General features: G+C 38.2%; 1 protein-coding gene across 11 annotated transcripts in view; it reads left to right on the plus strand.

Moving 5' to 3' along the window:
• ZNF521 (zinc finger protein 521) overlaps positions 1–19,143 on the plus strand; it is a 230,549-nt gene that overhangs the window by 98,986 nt on the left and 112,420 nt on the right. For all 11 annotated transcript variants that reach the window (XM_063395258.1, XM_063395282.1, XM_063395195.1 and 8 more), the window contains one exon: positions 14,272–14,356. In XM_063395258.1, the coding sequence (XP_063251328.1) occupies positions 14,272–14,356 (85 nt within the window). The remainder of the gene's footprint in view (positions 1–14,271; positions 14,357–19,143) is intronic.

Below are 19,143 nucleotides of genomic sequence, written 5' to 3' on the forward strand. Positions count from 1 at the left end.
TACTGGTTCAAATTCTAATGATGCAAACATTGTAGCAATGAGAATCAGAATTGAAAGTGGTAATGTGCAGATGTTTAAAACTATAGATTGGATATCTAGACTGATGGAAGTAAAAACATAAGCATAAAACACAAACAGTAAAAAAAATTGCATTTTTAAAATTTAGTAGTAGTTGCTGGCTTTCATACTCTGCTGGAAGTATGTGAACTTCCTTGAACTGAATGGGATGTTGAAGACAGCTACTTAAACATGCAATTTTGGGGAAATTTTCAACAAACAGTATTAATAATATTGAGAAGTGTAAGTTTAATTTGTATTATTGAGAGTCACATGATTTGAGATTTCAACCTATATATAAAGAATATTTCATTCCCAAGGCAAGAAAAATAGGTATCCTGCATATATGAGATAAATTGTCAGACCATTAATATTGCTGAATACCCCTTTTTACTCAGTAATAGATTTCAGTGATAAGAATATTTGAAAATACCTTTTTAGGGTAAAAGATCACACTGGAAATGTCACTTCTAGTTTCTTTGCCGAGTATTCTCATGGTTGAACCAGAAAATTTCCCTTTTTACTCTGTTCTCAGTGATGTGATAAGGTGCAATTACCTTATCACAGTGTAATGTCTTCAGCTGAGCTGTCACCTGCTGAGCTCACCCCACTTGCTGAGTGAAAAATGTTGACCTGAATCATCTCCACTGAAAGTTACCTTGTGGTTGGGATGGAAAATTATGAGTAGTGCTCACCACTGGTTACAACAAGTCAACGAGCAGGTCAGAACTCATTAAGCCCATCATACTGCTGAGTATAGTACCCCTAAGTTATCACACAGACTAAAACAGGCAGATTGTGGATAGCTAGCTTTTGAAAGAGCTCTAAAATGTGTAGATCTACAAGTTAATCTTTGAGCTTTAATGAGGTGCTGGATTCAGCTGGTTGCAGATTTCTTGTAAAGATCTTGAATCACACTGCAAGCACACTTTTAGGCTAAGGTGATAACCATAGTGATAGTTACTTTCTAAAAGCAGAGAACAAGGTCGGGTATGCTGGTGAATTGGGAACTGGACCTTTTTCTGTCACTCATTTGCTTTGCTGACTCGGCCAAATCTGCTTGAACATCTCTGGTTCATTTCCCTTATTCAGAGTATAAGATAGATATTGTCTGAAAAGTGTGTTTCCATGCTTACTTACAATACACTTTTTGTAAAGCACTAGGGAGATGAAAATCTGTTAAAAAATAACCTGTGTGGCCTTGACTCTCTTGTTCCTCCTTCGTACACTGTCAGGCAACTAATGAGAGAACTCTTGACTCAGCAGAAAGTGTGCCCTCACTTCTTAAGCTTCAAGACTTCTGTACTTGCTGAATCACACCAGCATAACAGTGCAATAAATTATATTGTCCATTTCTTAGCTGGCAGGGGAGGAGGGATTGGACTCCAGCTTACACCAACAGTTTCATGGTAGAACCTGAATTATGCTAGAGCATCCACATGTGCAACTGCGCTCAGTTTGGGGTCCTGTTGGTAACTTCCAGAGTAGAAGCGCAGTTGCTTCTGTATCACTTTCTTCCACCAATGTGAAGCTCATGTGAATACTGTATTACCTGTGCAATGCAGACTGTACTTCATTAATAATACAAGAATGCTCTGGGTTTCCTGGTATTGAGGAGAGAAGGAGCAGCATGAGTACACGGCCAAATTATTTCAGGAATGAAGATGCTTATTTAGGTGTGGCAAAAGACTTGCAGAAGCTCACTGTTTCAGAGAGTATCAAAAATGCTGGACAAAGGAGAGAGCTAGCAACTGTCACGCCAGCTGGAGAGTAGAATAAGTGAATCTGGGGCTGCTCTTCTGTCCTGTTGCGGTTGTGCAGAGCTGTATGCCAGGATGGGCATGTCACAGCAGGGGACACCAGGCACATCACAGCACTGTTCTGGAAGGAGCCATGAAAGTGCAGGCTGACAATGAGCTCGCAGAGACGGGGGTCACAAAATTCAGATGCTGCGGTGAGCTGTTGGCTCCTTGAAACTCAACTTCTCCGACCTCAGATGAATCCAGAAACGGTATCACCCTGGGAGAAAGAATGGAGCTCAGGTAGGTGTACTCTTTTATCATTACTTTTTTTTCTCTCTATTTATTCATGTGCCCTGAATCTACCTTTATTCTCTTACTATTCTTCCCCCCACTTCTCAAAACATGCCAGACCCACAAAGACAGAAAGCAGGAACTGTCTTTTGAAGTAGCTGGTTTATTTCAACAGCATGCACTGGCAGTCAGAGGCAGAAAGAAGAGAGAAAAGACTGTAAGCAACCCAGAAATGTTCCCAGATGCATGCTTTTGGCAGGGCAAGCAATAGCATTTTAGCAATATAAATCACAGTGCTTTTAACTGAAAAAATGCATGGAAATCAATACTCATGCATTTAATTGAAATACATAAAGAAATTAAAATAATCCTCCTCATCAGCAATCCAAGCTGATCATTCTGACTACAGCATTTTTATGAATAAGCACATAAACTTGCAATGTAAACATAAGTAGTGCCTTGGGTTTCCTGTCAGTGAATCCAGGCCCGGAACAAGTGATTTTCATGCCGTATTTTGGATCCAGGAACAGAAAAAGGTAAAGCAGGTTTGTTGCTGGCCCAAAGATTTGGCTTTGAAATAGTTTGTGGAACTAATCTGTGACAAACATACTTTCTGCTTCTGGGGTTTAAAAATGAGTGCACTAAAAATACCAGTTTTGTCTCCTGGCATAATTTTTACATTGCTTTCAGGAAAGTATTATTTGAAGTGTGGCCACATCTATTCTTAGGAAGGGCTAGCTTGGGGGTTTTTTTGCCACAGTAGGCCACCTCCACTGCACTTTGCTTTAATTTCTGGTAGTGCCACTACCATGAATTGGCTGATAAGGTCCACCTTAATAATTTCTCTTCTCTTTGTCTTAACACTTCTGGTGGTGAGCTATCAGAGTTCTCTTTGAATTTTACAAGGATAGTACTATTGTTATCCTGTTGCTGTAAATCCTACCAAAGTTAAGCTTCAAACTTCCCACCTCACACACACACACCCCATGAGTTCAGGCTGGGAAAGGAAGGCCATATGTTGGCTGGGAGCTGCTGAACAGAAGCAAGGGGGAACATTGTGAGTTTTCTTAGTTTCCTGTCCACTGATCATTAAAATCTAATGCTGTTTGTCTGTCTTGTTATTTGTCAGAGGCTTCAGATGGGAAATATGGAGAGGCATCTTCACACCTGTGGAAAACTTCACATGAGAGGATGAAAGGAAAAATTTCTCCAAAATTCTCCAAAATTTTCAAGAGCACCAAACCAAGATTTCTGTAAAATGAACCAGGGTGGGGGCGGGGGGGGGGGGTGGAATGAATGCTTGAAGAAACACAGAAGAACTGGAGAGGGACACAGGAATGTGGATGAAGTCCTTAAGGATCTCTAGGGAGGGCAAATGTAGATTCAGCAAAGCTTTATGACACAAAACATCCATGAGGTGTCTACTCCTACAGCTCAGCTGTGCAGCCCACTATCCTCTTGGGCCTTTCCCTGTACTTGCACCTGCTGGCCTACTGACTGGCCAACTGGTGTAGCATGCCACAACTTCTGCACAGCTCCAGAGGAAAATCACAGTAGTGACGAGTGTTTGCATTCTGATCTCAGAACTGGGTAGAAACAAAGAGAAATTTCACACAAGTTTCTAGCCTGATCATCTTTAGGAACAAGACACAGAAAATCATGACGTGTCTCCAGTTGTCTGCTGGTGTGCATACCTCTAGAAGATTCTCTTACTTCTACCTCTTATTTTTGGACTACTTTTGGCCAGTTTCAGGGAAGAATTCATAGATTAATAGTAATCTCAAAGCCTATGAAGTTGTTACAATGTTTGGGAAGAGAGGTAACCCAACAGGTGATAGAATCCAAATAAGAAAGAGGCCTTTAAGAGATCCAGACCAGGAAGATGGCTCTAGCTGAAGTTTATACCTGCTTTATATGTGAAAGTCAAGTGAACACAAGACATGAATTTATAGGAGGAAACTATGATCTGTTCTTTGTGATACAGGCCAGCTTCTTAAGTTACTGTACATGAGAACTGTTTTTCACCACTACTCAATAAAGTTGTTATATATGATGTGTGTATTGCTTTGTCTGGTACAACAAACATAACACCCAGATTTGTTACTCTGTCATGAGGGAAATAAAATGGGCTAACCATTAATTTACAATGGGTATGTAGCCCCAGTACTGTTTGTTTCATGAAATTGTACAAAATGAACATAAGAAAACCACATGACATGTAGTATCTTCTTAAAGGATACTGTTCTTTGACTTGCCAGAGCTCTGTGGTAGCAGATAGTTGATCTTATGCCTGGTGGTTCAAAAATGTGAGATACTTTTTTTTTTTTCCTGCCAAAGCCTTCTTTCATTTTTACTGTTTCCTGTATTGTATTACAAATTATTGGACAAATATGACCTGTACTATTTTATGCAGCATATTTTGCTGAGTGTGGCATCAGATTTGTGTCTCTTGACAACATCCATCCTCATCGTATGACATTCTAGAACAAGAAGCAGAGGGGACAAATGGACACACAGGAGGCTCCCTCTGAACATCAGGAAACAGTGCAAGGGCAACCAAGCCCTGGCAGAGGTTACCCAGACAGGTTGTGTATCCCTCTGAGATACCCAAAAGTCATCTGGATGTGGTCTGGCTCTAGGTGACCCTTCTTGAGCAGGAGGACTGGACCAGAGGGTCCCCAGAGATCAACCTCACCCATTTTGTTTTTCTGTGGTTTCTATCCATCCTTTGGGCCCATCTACCAGATGTATGTTGATGTTATCCTGTTGTTCCTTGGTGGCTAAACCTTTGTTGCTGGTATATGGCTTCATAAGTCAGTGAATAAAAGGGCAGGGCTCTCCCTGATACTATCTCAGTACAGTCCTACCAATAATAATGTGCAATTCTAGGATTCATTTTTAATGCCTGTGAAATGCCTTTGAAGAGTGTCTTAGAAATACTGCCACTTGGAAATGCAGCCATTTCAAAGTTACTTGCTGCTTGTGTACTCAAAAACAAAGTGAGAAGTAGGAGAGAAGGGAGCTATTTATCCCCTTTGATCATATGTCCTCAGTTTTGGTGTCCTGTGTTGGGATACATTTCCTCTGTTTTTTGCTTATTATTCAGATGTTTCTCAGCATTCTGTCTAAAAAGGTACATCTAATGGCTTTTCATATCTGGAAGGCTACCTCTTTCTCTCTACATTTTCCAGTAGGAAACGGGGTGGTTCACCAACAAAGAATGATCTGAGACTTCAAGCTTCTAGATTTCCTTCTGTGTTTGCTTTACAATTACTACAATGGTCCTCTTGGTTTCTGCTCTTTTGGCTGGAATAGGTTTAGGGCCAACTATATGTACATAGCTTTCTACTTCCAAATCCTTGTAACCATCACTAACAGTGGCCAGCTTGCAACTGATCCTGTTCTGCTGCTTGGTGCTTCTCTCACAGGCCTAGGCAAGGAATATCTGCATCACCTGGTGATTTTCCCAAACTATCAGTCTTAACCATAGTTCCTCATTTCTGCTGTGCTCTCTGCTTCACAGCTGGTTTGTGTGATGGTGGTTGAGTGGTTGAAGGCCTTCAAACCTAGAAGCGTGGCATTCTGCATCTGAAATAAATTCTGCAATCTTTTCTTTCAGATAGGGAAATGGTAGACTGAAGCCCCAAGTAAAAAAGGCATTAACTTATTACAGGATGTACCTAAGAGGAGCTGCTGGTATTTTAAGAATTAATGTGAAAGTAAAAGATTATGAAATAGGACAGCGGCAATTCTGTGAAGTTCCCTCAATTCCCTTAGAGAAGAGCAAGTATTTCTTCACAGGAAAAGATCCAGTTAGACACAAATCATTGTGGATAGTGTTGAAGAGTGGCTGAGCAGAGAGCTTGTTTTGCTGGTACACCACTTCCTTGGGCAGCTGCACTGCCCCAGCAGAGGTTTTCCAGCTGGGCACACAGTCAAGCGTCATTGCAGTGTCAGCAGCTGTGTGCCAGCTCAGATGCTACCAGTACATTTGTTAACGTTGATGTGGCCTAAGTGCATCCAAAGAGGGTAGGACCAAAATCACAGCAATATGATTGTAGGGCTCTGTTTGTGGCATATTTTGTAGTGCCTTTTTAAAACCCCAGTCTTGCCCATGTTATCGTGTGAAGCCTTCATTTGTGAAGTCCCATTGACTTCCCCAAGTGCAGAGCTAATTGCATGAGAAGGATCTAAGGGGTTTACTCCTTCTCTTGATACTTCAATGAAAATTAATTTCTTATATATTATGTATGAGTAATATATTTCTGTTTGTACATTAATATTAATGTTGCATATTTTTAAGCACATGTTCTATTCTGTAGGATTAAATTATCTTGGTAAGTAATAGTGCAGAATTCAGTTTGAGTTAAAAGTGGACAATTAAGGGCAGAGGGAGGGTCCTGAGTCACACTTTAGAAACTGAAATTAATCAGCATTAATTGTCCACAGAGTGGGAGAAAAGCAGTCGTAGTGTTTAAATTACAAAAAAAAAATTTAAAAAAAAAAAAAAAAAAAAAAAAAAAAAAAAAAAAAAAGTGTATAAAAAGCTCCTGATTTTGTCTTTCTGCTAAAATCCAGACAGCTTTTACAAAATCTGTGATGGAGAAAAGAGACAAGAGTATTCTCTTGTGCATACTTGCAAACTATTAATTTTATTGGGCTACATCTGTTGCTGATTGTTGGTGAAGAAAGTAGTGGCTTTATTGAATGACAGTCTGTCTCAGTATGCCTTTTTTAAAAAACCAAACCAAAAAAAACAACTTTAAAAGAGGAAAAAAAAATCAGCTTACTCAGGATATCAGCTTTTTGAGTCTCAGACCTGCCAAGTCATGTTCTATTGCCTGAGCTTTGATGCCACTTCATCTGCAGAATTATCAGCGTGGCATTGGTCATAGTTCCTCCTTAATGTCTGTGGACACATAACAGCTCTGGCACAGATGCTGAGGGTTGAGATGCCTCTGGATCTGGGGCTCCAGGGCTTCAGAGGGTCTCAGGGTGGCCATCGCCTTTGGTTTTAAGTGCAGTGTAAGGGGACAGAAAGGGGTGGGATGCTGACAGAAAGTTCAGTTGCTGACACAGCCCCAAATTCCTAAGCGCTGCTCAGCACTTACATGTGCACTGCTCAGACTCAGCCTCACCCAGAATCAGGCCCTCAGACAGAAAGACAGAAAGAGGTGTATTTGCTTTTTAGATTCCAAATCAAATCCACAATACTTGAAGCTGTTTTTATTCATAAACTAGGTAAGCCTGATATGAAATAATTGAGAGAGAAAATAAATATATAGCAATGTGCTGACAGGTTTTAGAGTTACTTTTCTGACAGGTATTTCACTTCAGTACTGAGTTTGAAAGGCCTAGAGAGAGTTAAAGGATTTAAGATCTCAAAGGGAAGAAATGCAGTTTTTAAATGTGGCAAGATGGGGTTTTTTTTCTGTGTGGGGATGTGAGACTTTGCAAGCTAATGCTCTTCGTCAGCAAGGGGAGGGAAAGGTTTTTAACTAAGAGACGTTGAAGACAGACATGATTAAATACAGAATCCAGAATAAAGGTAAAAGACAGAACAGCAAACCATGAATTCAAGAACAGAGAAGACTGCTAACATGAACATTTGTATTTCTGACTCAATATATTTTTTGTATGCAATAAGTAACTATTATTTGTATGCAATGTATTATTTGTATGCAATAAGAAATGAGAAAAAAATAATGTTTATTTCCATTTTACATTTTGCTTACGTTATGGGATTGTATTCCTTCCACAGGCATGTACAGTCAGACCCTATTATAACTTAAGACCCTGCTAAATGAAAACAGGACAGAAAAATACTCATAAATTCTCCATGAACATGTTTTTTAAAGTAACCAGGAAATACTGATTTATGGGGTTGGTGTGAACAATTGCAAGAGTTGGTAATTAGTCAATTAAAAAGAAAAAAGCAAGATGACAGTGCCCCATAAGCAAGATAAATATCTAACTATGCAGTGAAACTGGCTAACATATGCTTAGTTTTCAAAAGGCTTAAGGTTGACAAAATAAGCATCCAAGAAGATAGAAAAGAAATCCTCAATTAAGGCACTGTCAAAATTAATCTGACCTCTGATGAAAAATGGCTAAATGGACAAAGCTAGGACCATGGTTGCTCTTGTGTATCATGAAGGGCCAAGCACACTGCTAATGCTTAATAAAATAATGATGTAAAAAAAAAATCATTTGGCAGCATTATGGGTTAGCACTGGCTAATAGCCGTAGTTAGTGTGCAAGTTTTAAATGTCTTAACTTGTTACTTTCATATGATTTTTTGGATGCTGTTTACTTTCTCTTGTCAGATTACTGTTCTGTCGGTTTAAAAGGTTGAATTAACTCCATCCTTCATGTGAGGGAAACTGAGTGAATGACTGATATGGGAGAAGGGAATTAGAGGATGTGAGAGGTGTGGTATCACTTTTTTGACAACAGCGGGTTGTCTCAGCTGTGTCATTGATCCATACACTCAGTCTGTGCTAAAACTGAGGGGAAAAAGCCTTGAAAGTCCCTTTCAAGTAGTAGTAGTGTGACAAGGGCAAATAATGTAATTAGGTGTAAACAGGAGGTTATTGGTAGGGTAACAGGTACACATCAAAACCATTTTTGATAGAGCACGGAAGAGAAGTGGTAAAGGCACATAGAACAAACTAGGGATGCCTGCAAGCCTAAGACTGTAGATGCCATGCATTAGAAGCTATAAATGATATTTTGGTTATTTCATATAGGGAATAAGTACTCAATTAAAAGGGGCATGGGTAGAGAAGATCCAGAAATGGTACATGTAATCAAGGAAACCAGTACTGTTAAACAAATGCTTGTCATTGAGCTAGTGGCATATCCTCCCCATGGAGAAGAATGAAGCACAGATTAGAGGGAATATAATGGAGTATAATATACAATAAATAACTTGCAAAAATATCCATTCCAAAATTCTCAGTGAAAGGAGCTGAAAATAAAAGGAAACATTAAGCAGATAAACTTGCAGTCTTTAAGAAGCATCAACAACCTGGGAAAAGGCCACTAAACAAACATTTAACAGGGAATATACGGCTTATGCATGAAGTTACTGGTTTGTGAGCTTTATTTAAACAGTGAGAAACAGAATGGGAAGGCTAATTGAAGACATGATAGAAGAAAGTTTGGATTTAATGAAGGACAGAGGGCAAAGATTCACAGAGGGAGGATCATGCTTAAAATTTTCAATAAAGAGTATTTCGAGAGAATAGCCACAAGTGCTGACAGAGAAGCCTATAAACATGATTTACCAGGATTTTAGCAAAGCTTTTGAAACGGCATAGCACAAAAGACTAATCTGTTGGGTGAGTAAGTACGGCGTAGGGAGAGATACTTTCTTTGATTAAAAAAGAAAAGAAACACGATCTTGGGTATGGAAAGCATAGGAGTCTTGTGAATTGAAGCAGGTTGGTTTGGAGGGGTGTAAATAATGGAAAGCCTTAAGAATCATTATGTGCACCAATTTTGTTGAACTTATGCAGCATATCAGCAGTCTGGAAGAAAGAATAAGTAAAAGGTGATGAAATTCCCTGATAGTACAAAACTGGAGAAATGTCAGAACAAAATAGGCAGGTGATAAAATACTGAATGATTTTGACAAGGAGGTGGAGCATGAGCCAATAAAGTAGCATATGCAGTTCATTTTCAAGTAATATAATGAGGCTAGGGAATAGAAAAAAAATAATGTATCAGTACCTCAGTCACAGGGCACAGAAGTCTACACAAAAGTATACTGTGCATACTTTTGAAGCATTTCTGAATGGAATAGAACTGTAAATCCTCTATTAATGTGGTTGTTAGTTGTTTTGCCTTATATATAAAAGCAAAGCAAATAAAATTCTGTGCAGAGAATTGAAGTACCAATTGAAAGTTCCTATTCCTGGACTACTTATATATGAGCAAAGTCTCATTTCACACAACATGGACACTCTGGGCACCTTTATAGAAAAGAAATTCAGAAAACTGCGGAGTGATAAGTGATGATTGGGACAATAATTAAAGGTCTAGGTGACATTAATTATTCAAAAGGTTAGGGAGACACATGTATATGCCTAATCCAAGGCACTTTAAATGAAGTCACAGAGAAGATTTGAATGCTGGAAGGCTTAAAAATGGTTGTGAAAACAGGAATGCAACAGGCACCCAATGCTCTTGTGAGACATTTGTCCAAGCAGTTACTCCTTTACAGTGGTTTTGAATGGTCCCAGGAACGATTTGGGCCTCAGATTTACACTCAGCATGGAGGAGACAAATTGGCACTTAGGTTCTTGGCAGGAGGGGGTTCAGTGAGGGAGCATTACTGGAGAGTTTTTATTAAAATATGAGCTGATTATGATCTTGATGATGATGATGATAATAATAATAATAATAATGCTAGAAGGAAAAAGTTAAACCACTTTCTTAATCCCATGTGCCTTTCTCCTCTGGAACAAATCTCTGGGAGCTTTTGCAAGACAGCACAGTTCAGAACGTGTTGCATCTTGTCCATTTACTAAACTGGTCCTGTCCGAGTCCACATGGAAATGTACTGGCAAGAGCATTCCGTGGCCCACCCTTGCTGATTTGAAATTATTCTCTTACAGGAAATACATGTCAGCTTTTTTCTGTGTTTTTAGTGAAGAATTACAATATTGTCATTCTTCTGTTGCCTCGGGAGACTGACAGGTGTCCTTTGGGAAAAGCAGCTGTGGCAGGTTAGGGTGTAAGTGCCTTCAGCTGTCCACTCTTCATTGTTGTGTGGAATGGGCTAAGGGCTGTGAGCTGGAGCAGCAGGGCCTGGGGTGCCTGCTCTGTCTTTCTGATTCCTCCACAAGCTGGTGGCTTGGGCAGAGGGACAAGGGCGCTCAGCAAGGGTTCCCTGCTGCAAACATCTGCAGCAGGACAAGACAAGAATTGCTGCCACAGCCCTGAGCTCCTCTCTGTTTAGAGCCATCTTGCACTGCGAAGGCTGGTGACACTCAAGAGAAATTCAAATGCCTCCTTGAGTCACAATCCAATTTTTCTTCTGTGGTGTGTCACACAAGTGCTGCAAGGCTTCTTTCCTTCCTATCCTGGGAAGGGGCATGGAGCTGCAGTACCTCAGGGTTTATTTCTGTTTGAGGTTCATTTTAATTTCCCCCAAGTTTCCCCTTTCTTGGGAACACAGTGTGAGGAGGGGCTGGGTCTCCCCCCATTTCTATTCATTCCCTCTAGCAGGGAATTGAGATCAGCCGTGAAGCTCATCAGGACCCAGGAACTCCTGTGAGCAGTTATGAGTCCTGTGGTTCTGATGAAGCTTGTGAGACTAATATGTAACTTGCAGCAAAGAAAGACTTCCTTAAAATGTGAAACATACAGAAATAAGCATGTGGGGTTTGTTCAACATGGTGTGAAAACGACTGGGTTTGATCACTTTGAAAATCTAGGAGTAAATGGGATTTATTGAGTGTACTTTTAAAATAAAAACTTAATCATGCACAAGTTTAGAACTTTGAGATGAGTGTGTGTTGAGCTAATAAAAGTTGATGTCAACATTTTAGAGTATGCTTGCAAACAAAAAAGAACTAGTGCTTGATAAAGCAGCAGTCACAAAAACAATCTTCCCTTCATGATAAAAAGAAAAACTCTGTGTGATTCTGCAAATATGTCAGATCATTTTGAACAGGCTAGTAAGTGCTAGTAAATTATTATTTTTTGTTGTTGTCAAATCACTTTACTTCTTAGCATTTGACTTCAAAAAATCCCCAACCTTTGTATGTGTTGTCTTTATGTACATCAGTCATAATTTTGCTGACAATTCTTGACATACACTCTGCATTGCTCTGCTAACAAGAGAAAAGACCAGACATTACATTTATGTTTCTTTGTTTTTCAACAAAGTCACATATCAGGAATAATGCTAGGGGTATGCTAATAAACAGTACATAGTGCCAGTCATCAGGGAGTAAGAAATATTTTCTAACTAGTTCTAAAGGGAAACAGCATTTTAAAAAAAAAGGGAGAGTGATTGTTATTTATGCAATATTGTTGTTCTATATGTCAGCATCAAAAAGCATCTTGTAAAGAGCTTAGCATAATAAATCCTTGGTTGTGACTGTCATTATTTAGAGGTCTTTGCTAGATCTAGGTGTAGTGCAGTAAGGCTAAATTTACCAACAAATAATAGGAAATCCTTAAACTGAATCTGATTTTTTACCAATATTATCAGTATTGTCACAAGGAGGGAAAAAAAAGGTATTTTATCTTTAGAAACAGCTGGTTTTACAAATTGTAACAGTAACACTAAGTCAAAATAGATTTGTTTTCTGGGTGTCCATTGATTTTTGGTTGTCTACATAATGATTTAACTTGGTTAAATATTGAAAAACTAAGGTTAATTTAAATGAAAATCAGCAAAAAAGGCTTATGATTGTTTCCATCATGAAGAGACACAGCACATTTTACTGTCATTGAGAAAATTAAAATAGCCTCTGTGTATGCAAAGCAATGGGAGATTTGTAAAGAGGAGCCCACAGGAGCACTTAATTTCAGAGCTGACTTTGAGTAGTCACTAATTTTTCAGTTAACATGGAAAGGCATAAAAACGTATTTTTGAAAAGTCTTTATATTCCTGCCTACAGGCTTGAAGTAGAAAGATACTTAATAGCTGGGCACTTTATCTGTCTGGGACAGGGCATCTAAATTTAGATGCTGATAAAAAATCCAGCAAGTCTTTATTACTGTTTGGAGCTAGGTAAAAAAACCAACACCTTTTAAAAATATAATTGATAATACCAACTGCATAAAACTCTTCACAAGTCAAATATATACAAGAGAGGCTATATTTTTGATGCACGTTATCCAGTGGACCTTCTTTCTTCTCCAACTAATATATGGCAAATCTGCAATTTAATACATCTGTGCCAGCTTCTTGTGACTTTACATTTTTTTTAAAAAAATATGTGTTTTTCTGTGGTTTTTTCTTCTTCTTTTTGCTGATGTAGGCAAGGTGCCTGTGGCTGTACAGAAAGATGTGTGTCTTTTGAGTTACTGCCTTGATGTGGCAGTTCAGGGCTTACCTTGACTTCATTGCATCTTCAAAACAATTGAATTGAGCTCTTCAGGACTGTTACGTTAGGACTTGAGTCCTTGATACTACAATTACGCAGTTGAATAATTTTATGAATCTGACTTGTCTCATTAGATGCCTGGATAATTGCAGATTTTAAGTCTTAAGAAGGAAAAACTAAAGCTTACTTTGAATACACTTTTAGTTTTCACTTTTAAAACAATGCTTTCCAATATCAACTCTCTGGCAAATTCAGATCTAGAAAAATAATGACAGCAAATGCAGTTACATTTTTAGAATGTTGAAATGTCTTGGACAAGTAATATACCTTGTAGTAAAAGTGAAAGAGCAGATCTTTTGAAAGACATCAAGACAGAAATTAAAAACGTGTTCTGTGGACCAAACTGAGCAGAGTAATGCATTTCCTGGTTTATAATGAAATTTGAGCTGTATATCCCATGATTTTTAAGTAAGTCAAGCACAATGTAATGTGGCCAGAAGGCATGGTCTCTGGCTAGTTTCCAGTCAGGCTTCCCAGTTTTAGTACAGGCTTGCCAATAGATATTATTGAAACAATTGCCCTCATACAGGAACTTTTTGTCCAGACTAGCTGGGAGGTTTTCCTCCTTGAGAAATGGCAGCCTAATGGGCCATTTAAAATGTGTGGTGCAGAGGAGATTCTGCAGCCCCACTGAAAATGAGAGAAGCATATTTCTCATTTCTCTGTTCTTTTCCTGGCTTCTCCCTTGTTCTGTAGTGAATCTAATCCATTGGTGTAAAATGAAGGACCCACATTGATTTCAGCGTTGTTTGGCTTACATCCCGTGTATCCTCATTCCATTTTGCCTTCCATGAGTGTGATACTGATGTTCTAGCAATACTGGCATGTCCATGGAGTTAGGAAGCTGACAGCAATCTCTACCAACTTTCAGAAAACTCAAATGAAAGGTACTACAGAATCTACAGAGTGTTATTTTTTTAATATTAATAATTAAGCCTTAATGAAAGCATTGCTGGAGAGCATTAAATGACCCCTGTGAACTTGGTATTTTGAGTTATAATGAAATTATTACAATTGTATGTTTCAGTAAATTTTATCTACCCTTGTTTCTTTAGAAGAAGACCTACCAGTGCATCAAATGTCAGATGGTTTTCTACAATGAGTGGGATATCCAGGTTCATGTTGCAAACCACATGATTGGTAAGTGAGCACTAAAACTTCTCAAAGACAAATACCCATTTTTCTTACTCGTTATCACCATTGTCTCTAAAATTAAACAGAATTAAGGAGAAATTAATTGTGGATCCATCAATGATTAACCTAGGCATGATTGATTTTTTTATTCATATTATTAAACTTGATAAAGCATTAGCATATTTTATTTTCTGCAAGGGCTAGTTTAGACTTCTGCAGAGAATTATATATCCACTGCCAGTCAAAACACAGGTGATTAGCAAATTAAACTTCTAATCATTTTTGCATTATTGAAAACAAACTAACAGGAATAGTTAATGAACTGGATGTTAGCTTTCCGTAGAGTTTTAGACAGGTTTTAATTTCAGAAGTTATTATGGTAATGACACTACTGTGTACTTCTCAAGCACCTCAGTACCAAAATCAGAACTGGTGAGTTTTTGTCATTAGGAAACATAAATAATTCAAATGGCCATAAAATAGTATTGTTTGTTATGTTTGAGCAGTCTGGAAAAAAATCCTGAGTGTATCTGTATACAATTAAATACTATAAATTATTTGAAAAAGTAAGGAATTATAGTATACAGTAATGGAATACACTCTTTAAGGTGCAGACATTTAAAAAAAGTCTTTTAGGATTCCTGAATCCTGATGTTTACAAAGCTGTTACAGTTGTAAATTGGAATAAAACAAAAGCTGCTTTTTCTTTGATATTCATATTTTCCTATTATTTGCTGATTCCCTTAGGTTTACCCATAATGTTTTTAATTTGGTAACTACTCAGTAATAGCACTAAGAGTTCTATCAGCCAATTAAATTTATCAAGCACATCATTTGCTCACTAATAAGATAACATTGCCAGGATTGTCTACTGTGGTTTTTTAGTCTTTTTTCCAAATTTCACGTTTCAAAACAGAGATGGATAGTAATGATTTTTTACTTCTGCTTCCCTTACCCTGGTTTTCTTGCTAAAATAGCAGAAAATCTTACAAAGCACAGACCAAAAAATATGGTATAGAAGCTAGTAATTATATATCCAACAGAAGAGAATCTGCTTGATTTTTCCACTTTCCAGTTTGGTGGTAATTCTTTCTTTTCTTTTGAGGTAGCATGCAGATTTCTTCTGTGAACACTTAGCAATTTGGCTGCACTGTAAAAGAAAGTTATCTGCCAAAATTTAGTGGCCCATTTCTGTGGGTACTTTATTTAGGTTGTTACACATTTAGAGCATAAACACCTTATATTTTTCATAAAAATGAATAAATGGAAATGATAAACTGGTTTTGTGAAGGAGACGAGCAATTTACCTGTTAGGTTAAGCCTTTGTTTTGGTATCTTGTGTTTTTGGGTAGGAGATAATTTGAACTGCTTCAGAGTATTCAGTCTGTGCCAGTAACGCAATTTAGAAGTAGGGTACTAACAACAGAACTCACCATTTCTTTTGTTTTATTTGAGTCCAGTGTTTGAAATGTTCTTAATTGTAGCATATAGTGATGCTGAAACTTCACAGGGAATATGGACACTGTTTGTAAGGGATGATGCTGGAACAGATGATGTGTTTGCTTGATACCCACTTCCCAGGTGCCTCGCATTTTTAGAATAGAACCTCACTTATTTCATTAAATACTCAGATTTATTTTTCCCTCTATTTTCTGGATGAGCTTTATTAAAGAGTCAAAATGGGAGGAGCAAAATGGGGAGAGAGTCAGTAAAGCAGGACAAATCCATTTAGCTGGCTTCACCCTGCAGATCTGAAAAAACATATTTTCTTAAACGGAGCTATTAACTGCCTGTGTTTAATTTCTTAAAGCTGGATGAGGTTGAATGAAAAAGAGAATCTTTAAAAAAAAACATTTAATTGTTTTGTCTGTGTTCTATCTAATCATGCATGATATTACTTCATGACATAACCATAGTGACACAGATTTAAACGTGCTTAATATAAAATCTTCACAGTGAAATAAAGGAGCTTGCAAAACATGCAGGGAGATTTGCCGGTCATGCGTGTGGTAATCTGTGTTCAGTGGAAGATTCTTATCTGCACTGCCAGACTTAACAGTGCAGCTCCTAATGATGTAGCCTCGATTAAACAAATGCGAGGGGATTTTGTGTTGGGGTGGAGTGAAAGGAATAGCAGCGTTCTGGAGAGTTTTGAATGTGACCTCGGAATTGAAGCACAATGAAAAATAATTTCTGATCTCCTATTCTGTTAGTCTTCTCACTACTAATTGGATTTTTTCCTTAGCTATCTTTCTAATTTCACTCTCCCCCCTGCCCTATAATTTATTTCATTGTTCACAGGCCTTTTTCCAAGACCACGTTCTGTCTAGAGAGAAAGGTTCAAGGGATCACATCAAGCTGTTTTCAACCAGCTTTAGTTTATGTCCATCTGTAGGTATTCTTGTCCTATTTACACATAATACAGAAAACATGCACACAAACACATTTGTGTGAGTGTATATAATATATACCTGTGGTTACCTGCATGCCTATCAATATGTAGATTATTAAGTAGTGGAGTGAATATTGGCTTGTTGACACAACACGTTAAACAAAAAAAAAAAAAAAAAAAGGTTTCCTAAAGACATTGGTCCCTTCCTTTTTTACATGTATCTGATAAAATGCGTCTCCTTGGCCTGATTTCCTAGTAGGTGATTGGCAGAACAGGATGTATGGGAAAAGGAAAGTAAGGAAGCTTCAGGAAGACACAAAGAAAGGAGTTTATATACTAGAGAGGGGGAAGGTAATGTGGCAAGGCAGGAGTTAAAAGTGGAATGGTGTGATAATCCCTTGATCAGATGCAGGGGCAATAAATGCCTTTACAGACATCATTGCACAGTGTCAGGAACTGTTATTTCCTCTCATAGTAAAATTTCCCATTATCTGTGTTGTGGTTATTGATGGATGTAGTGTCTTCTTACCTGAAGAACTCCATAGTCATAATTCAGAGAAAAGAGGAAAGGGGAGGCACCTGGGACGTGGGACAAATATGAAACTGGACAGTCGTCTGCCAAACTCTACTCAGAAATGGGTGGGAACCACTGATAGAAATAATGCTCAGCCAGCTGAGGGAAATAGTTGCTGCTCAACATCATGATGCAGTTTGAAAGACTGGAAAAGTTGATGGTGTCCCGTCTAATCACTGTGCCCCTTGAACATGATCCCAGGATGTAAACTGAGTTCATGTTGCTAACATCATAACAGACAGAAGTTGCATTATGGAAGGTCACTGAGGCAAAGCTATACTTATAAAACCCCAGTGTGAAACTTAGACTTTTAAATAAGGCAACTGGAATTACTTTGTTGGCTAAAATAGCTCCACTGAGGGTAGGTATTTTTAGGTTGTATGTATGTGTGTGATTTTGTCTAATCAAATATCATCTCAACTAGACATTTAGCAGGGGAAGAAGGATTAGAGGCTATTTGAAAAGCTTCTTACTCTTCTTTGTTAGGAGAGCATATAGCATTTTTACAGATTTTATTATACAATTCAATCAATTCAACAAGAGGGATTATGCCACCTAATGGAAAATAAAATCTGCCGATGACCCAGTGAAGTGAAACCTTTAGTATCTTTAACAACAATGCAATTTACATTGTACAAGTTACGTAATAAAAAGGGGGCAGCTTTCCCTGAGTAACTACACGTTTACTACTTCTAGAACTTTCTGTATTAGAACGGTTCTGCAGCCTTTCATTGAGTCTTCCCAACATCTACATGACGGGACAGGGCAGTAAGCCTTTTCCATTGAATGGATGAGGACAAAGAGGCATAGAAGTGGAATCCCTTGCTTTCATTAAGTGAGCTAAAGTTTGAGAGTTCTGACTGCCAGATCTGTCCACACATTTTCAGACACTGTGCTTCATCAAGCAGACCTCGTGTTAGCTTAAACGACACACTGAATCAGGCTAGACTAGGGGATGCTAGCAGGCAGAAAGCAAGGCATGGTGTGGGGATTTTTAAATACACCCTGTGTTTTGGCATTATTTTGGACCTAGTTGTAGGCATATACTTTTGTTTGGATAACTAGAGTGCCAAATGAAGACCTGTCTGTTGATGTGTGTATTGAAATTTGTGGGTGAAAAAATTTCCAGCTTTTGGGTGGGAAAGGAGAAAACATAAATCCAGGTTTCATATGGGTTTTGAAAGTGTCAGCATAAATGGTATTTCTTCAGTTGTCTTCTTTCCTCTACTACTTTTTTTTTTTTTATCTGAGTGGAATACATAGCACTTTTAGCAGCTTTCTTTGAGAAAATTCCACTTCTGGAAACACAGTGACTGTGGAAAAGAAGCTTTCTGGCATTCCTTTGTTTTCATCACATAGTTTACAACTGGCATTTGACCTGAGAGAATAGGAAAAAAGTCTGCCATTGTTCTGTTTGAGGCACTCCGCTGCTCCTCCTATTATTTTAACTGTTATTTTAAGCAGACATGCTAAACATTGTTTCATCTTCAGCTGATTCCTTTACATCTGTAGTACCTGATGCAGTTCATTGTACATGGACTAAACAGTTGCTGTAGCAGCTGCCTAGGATTTTGAGCACATGCATGTACAGCATGGCTCAGAATTGGGGGAGTTCAGGAAAGGAATTACTCCATATAAAATTATGGGGCTCAACAGCAGTAGTGTAAATTTGTAAGTGCTCTGAGTAAAGTGCTGTTAGGCATGAGATAATGTAAAGAGATGACATTGCCAAGAACTATTTATGAAGAGCTTAATTTTTTTCACTCTGATAATTCTTGACCAATAATTACCAGCTTCTAATTATCTATTTTAGTTAGAAAGAAATTT

This window comes from Prinia subflava, chromosome 1 (genome assembly GCF_021018805.1).
Source record: "Prinia subflava isolate CZ2003 ecotype Zambia chromosome 1, Cam_Psub_1.2, whole genome shotgun sequence".
Taxonomy (NCBI): Eukaryota; Metazoa; Chordata; class Aves; order Passeriformes; family Cisticolidae; genus Prinia; species Prinia subflava.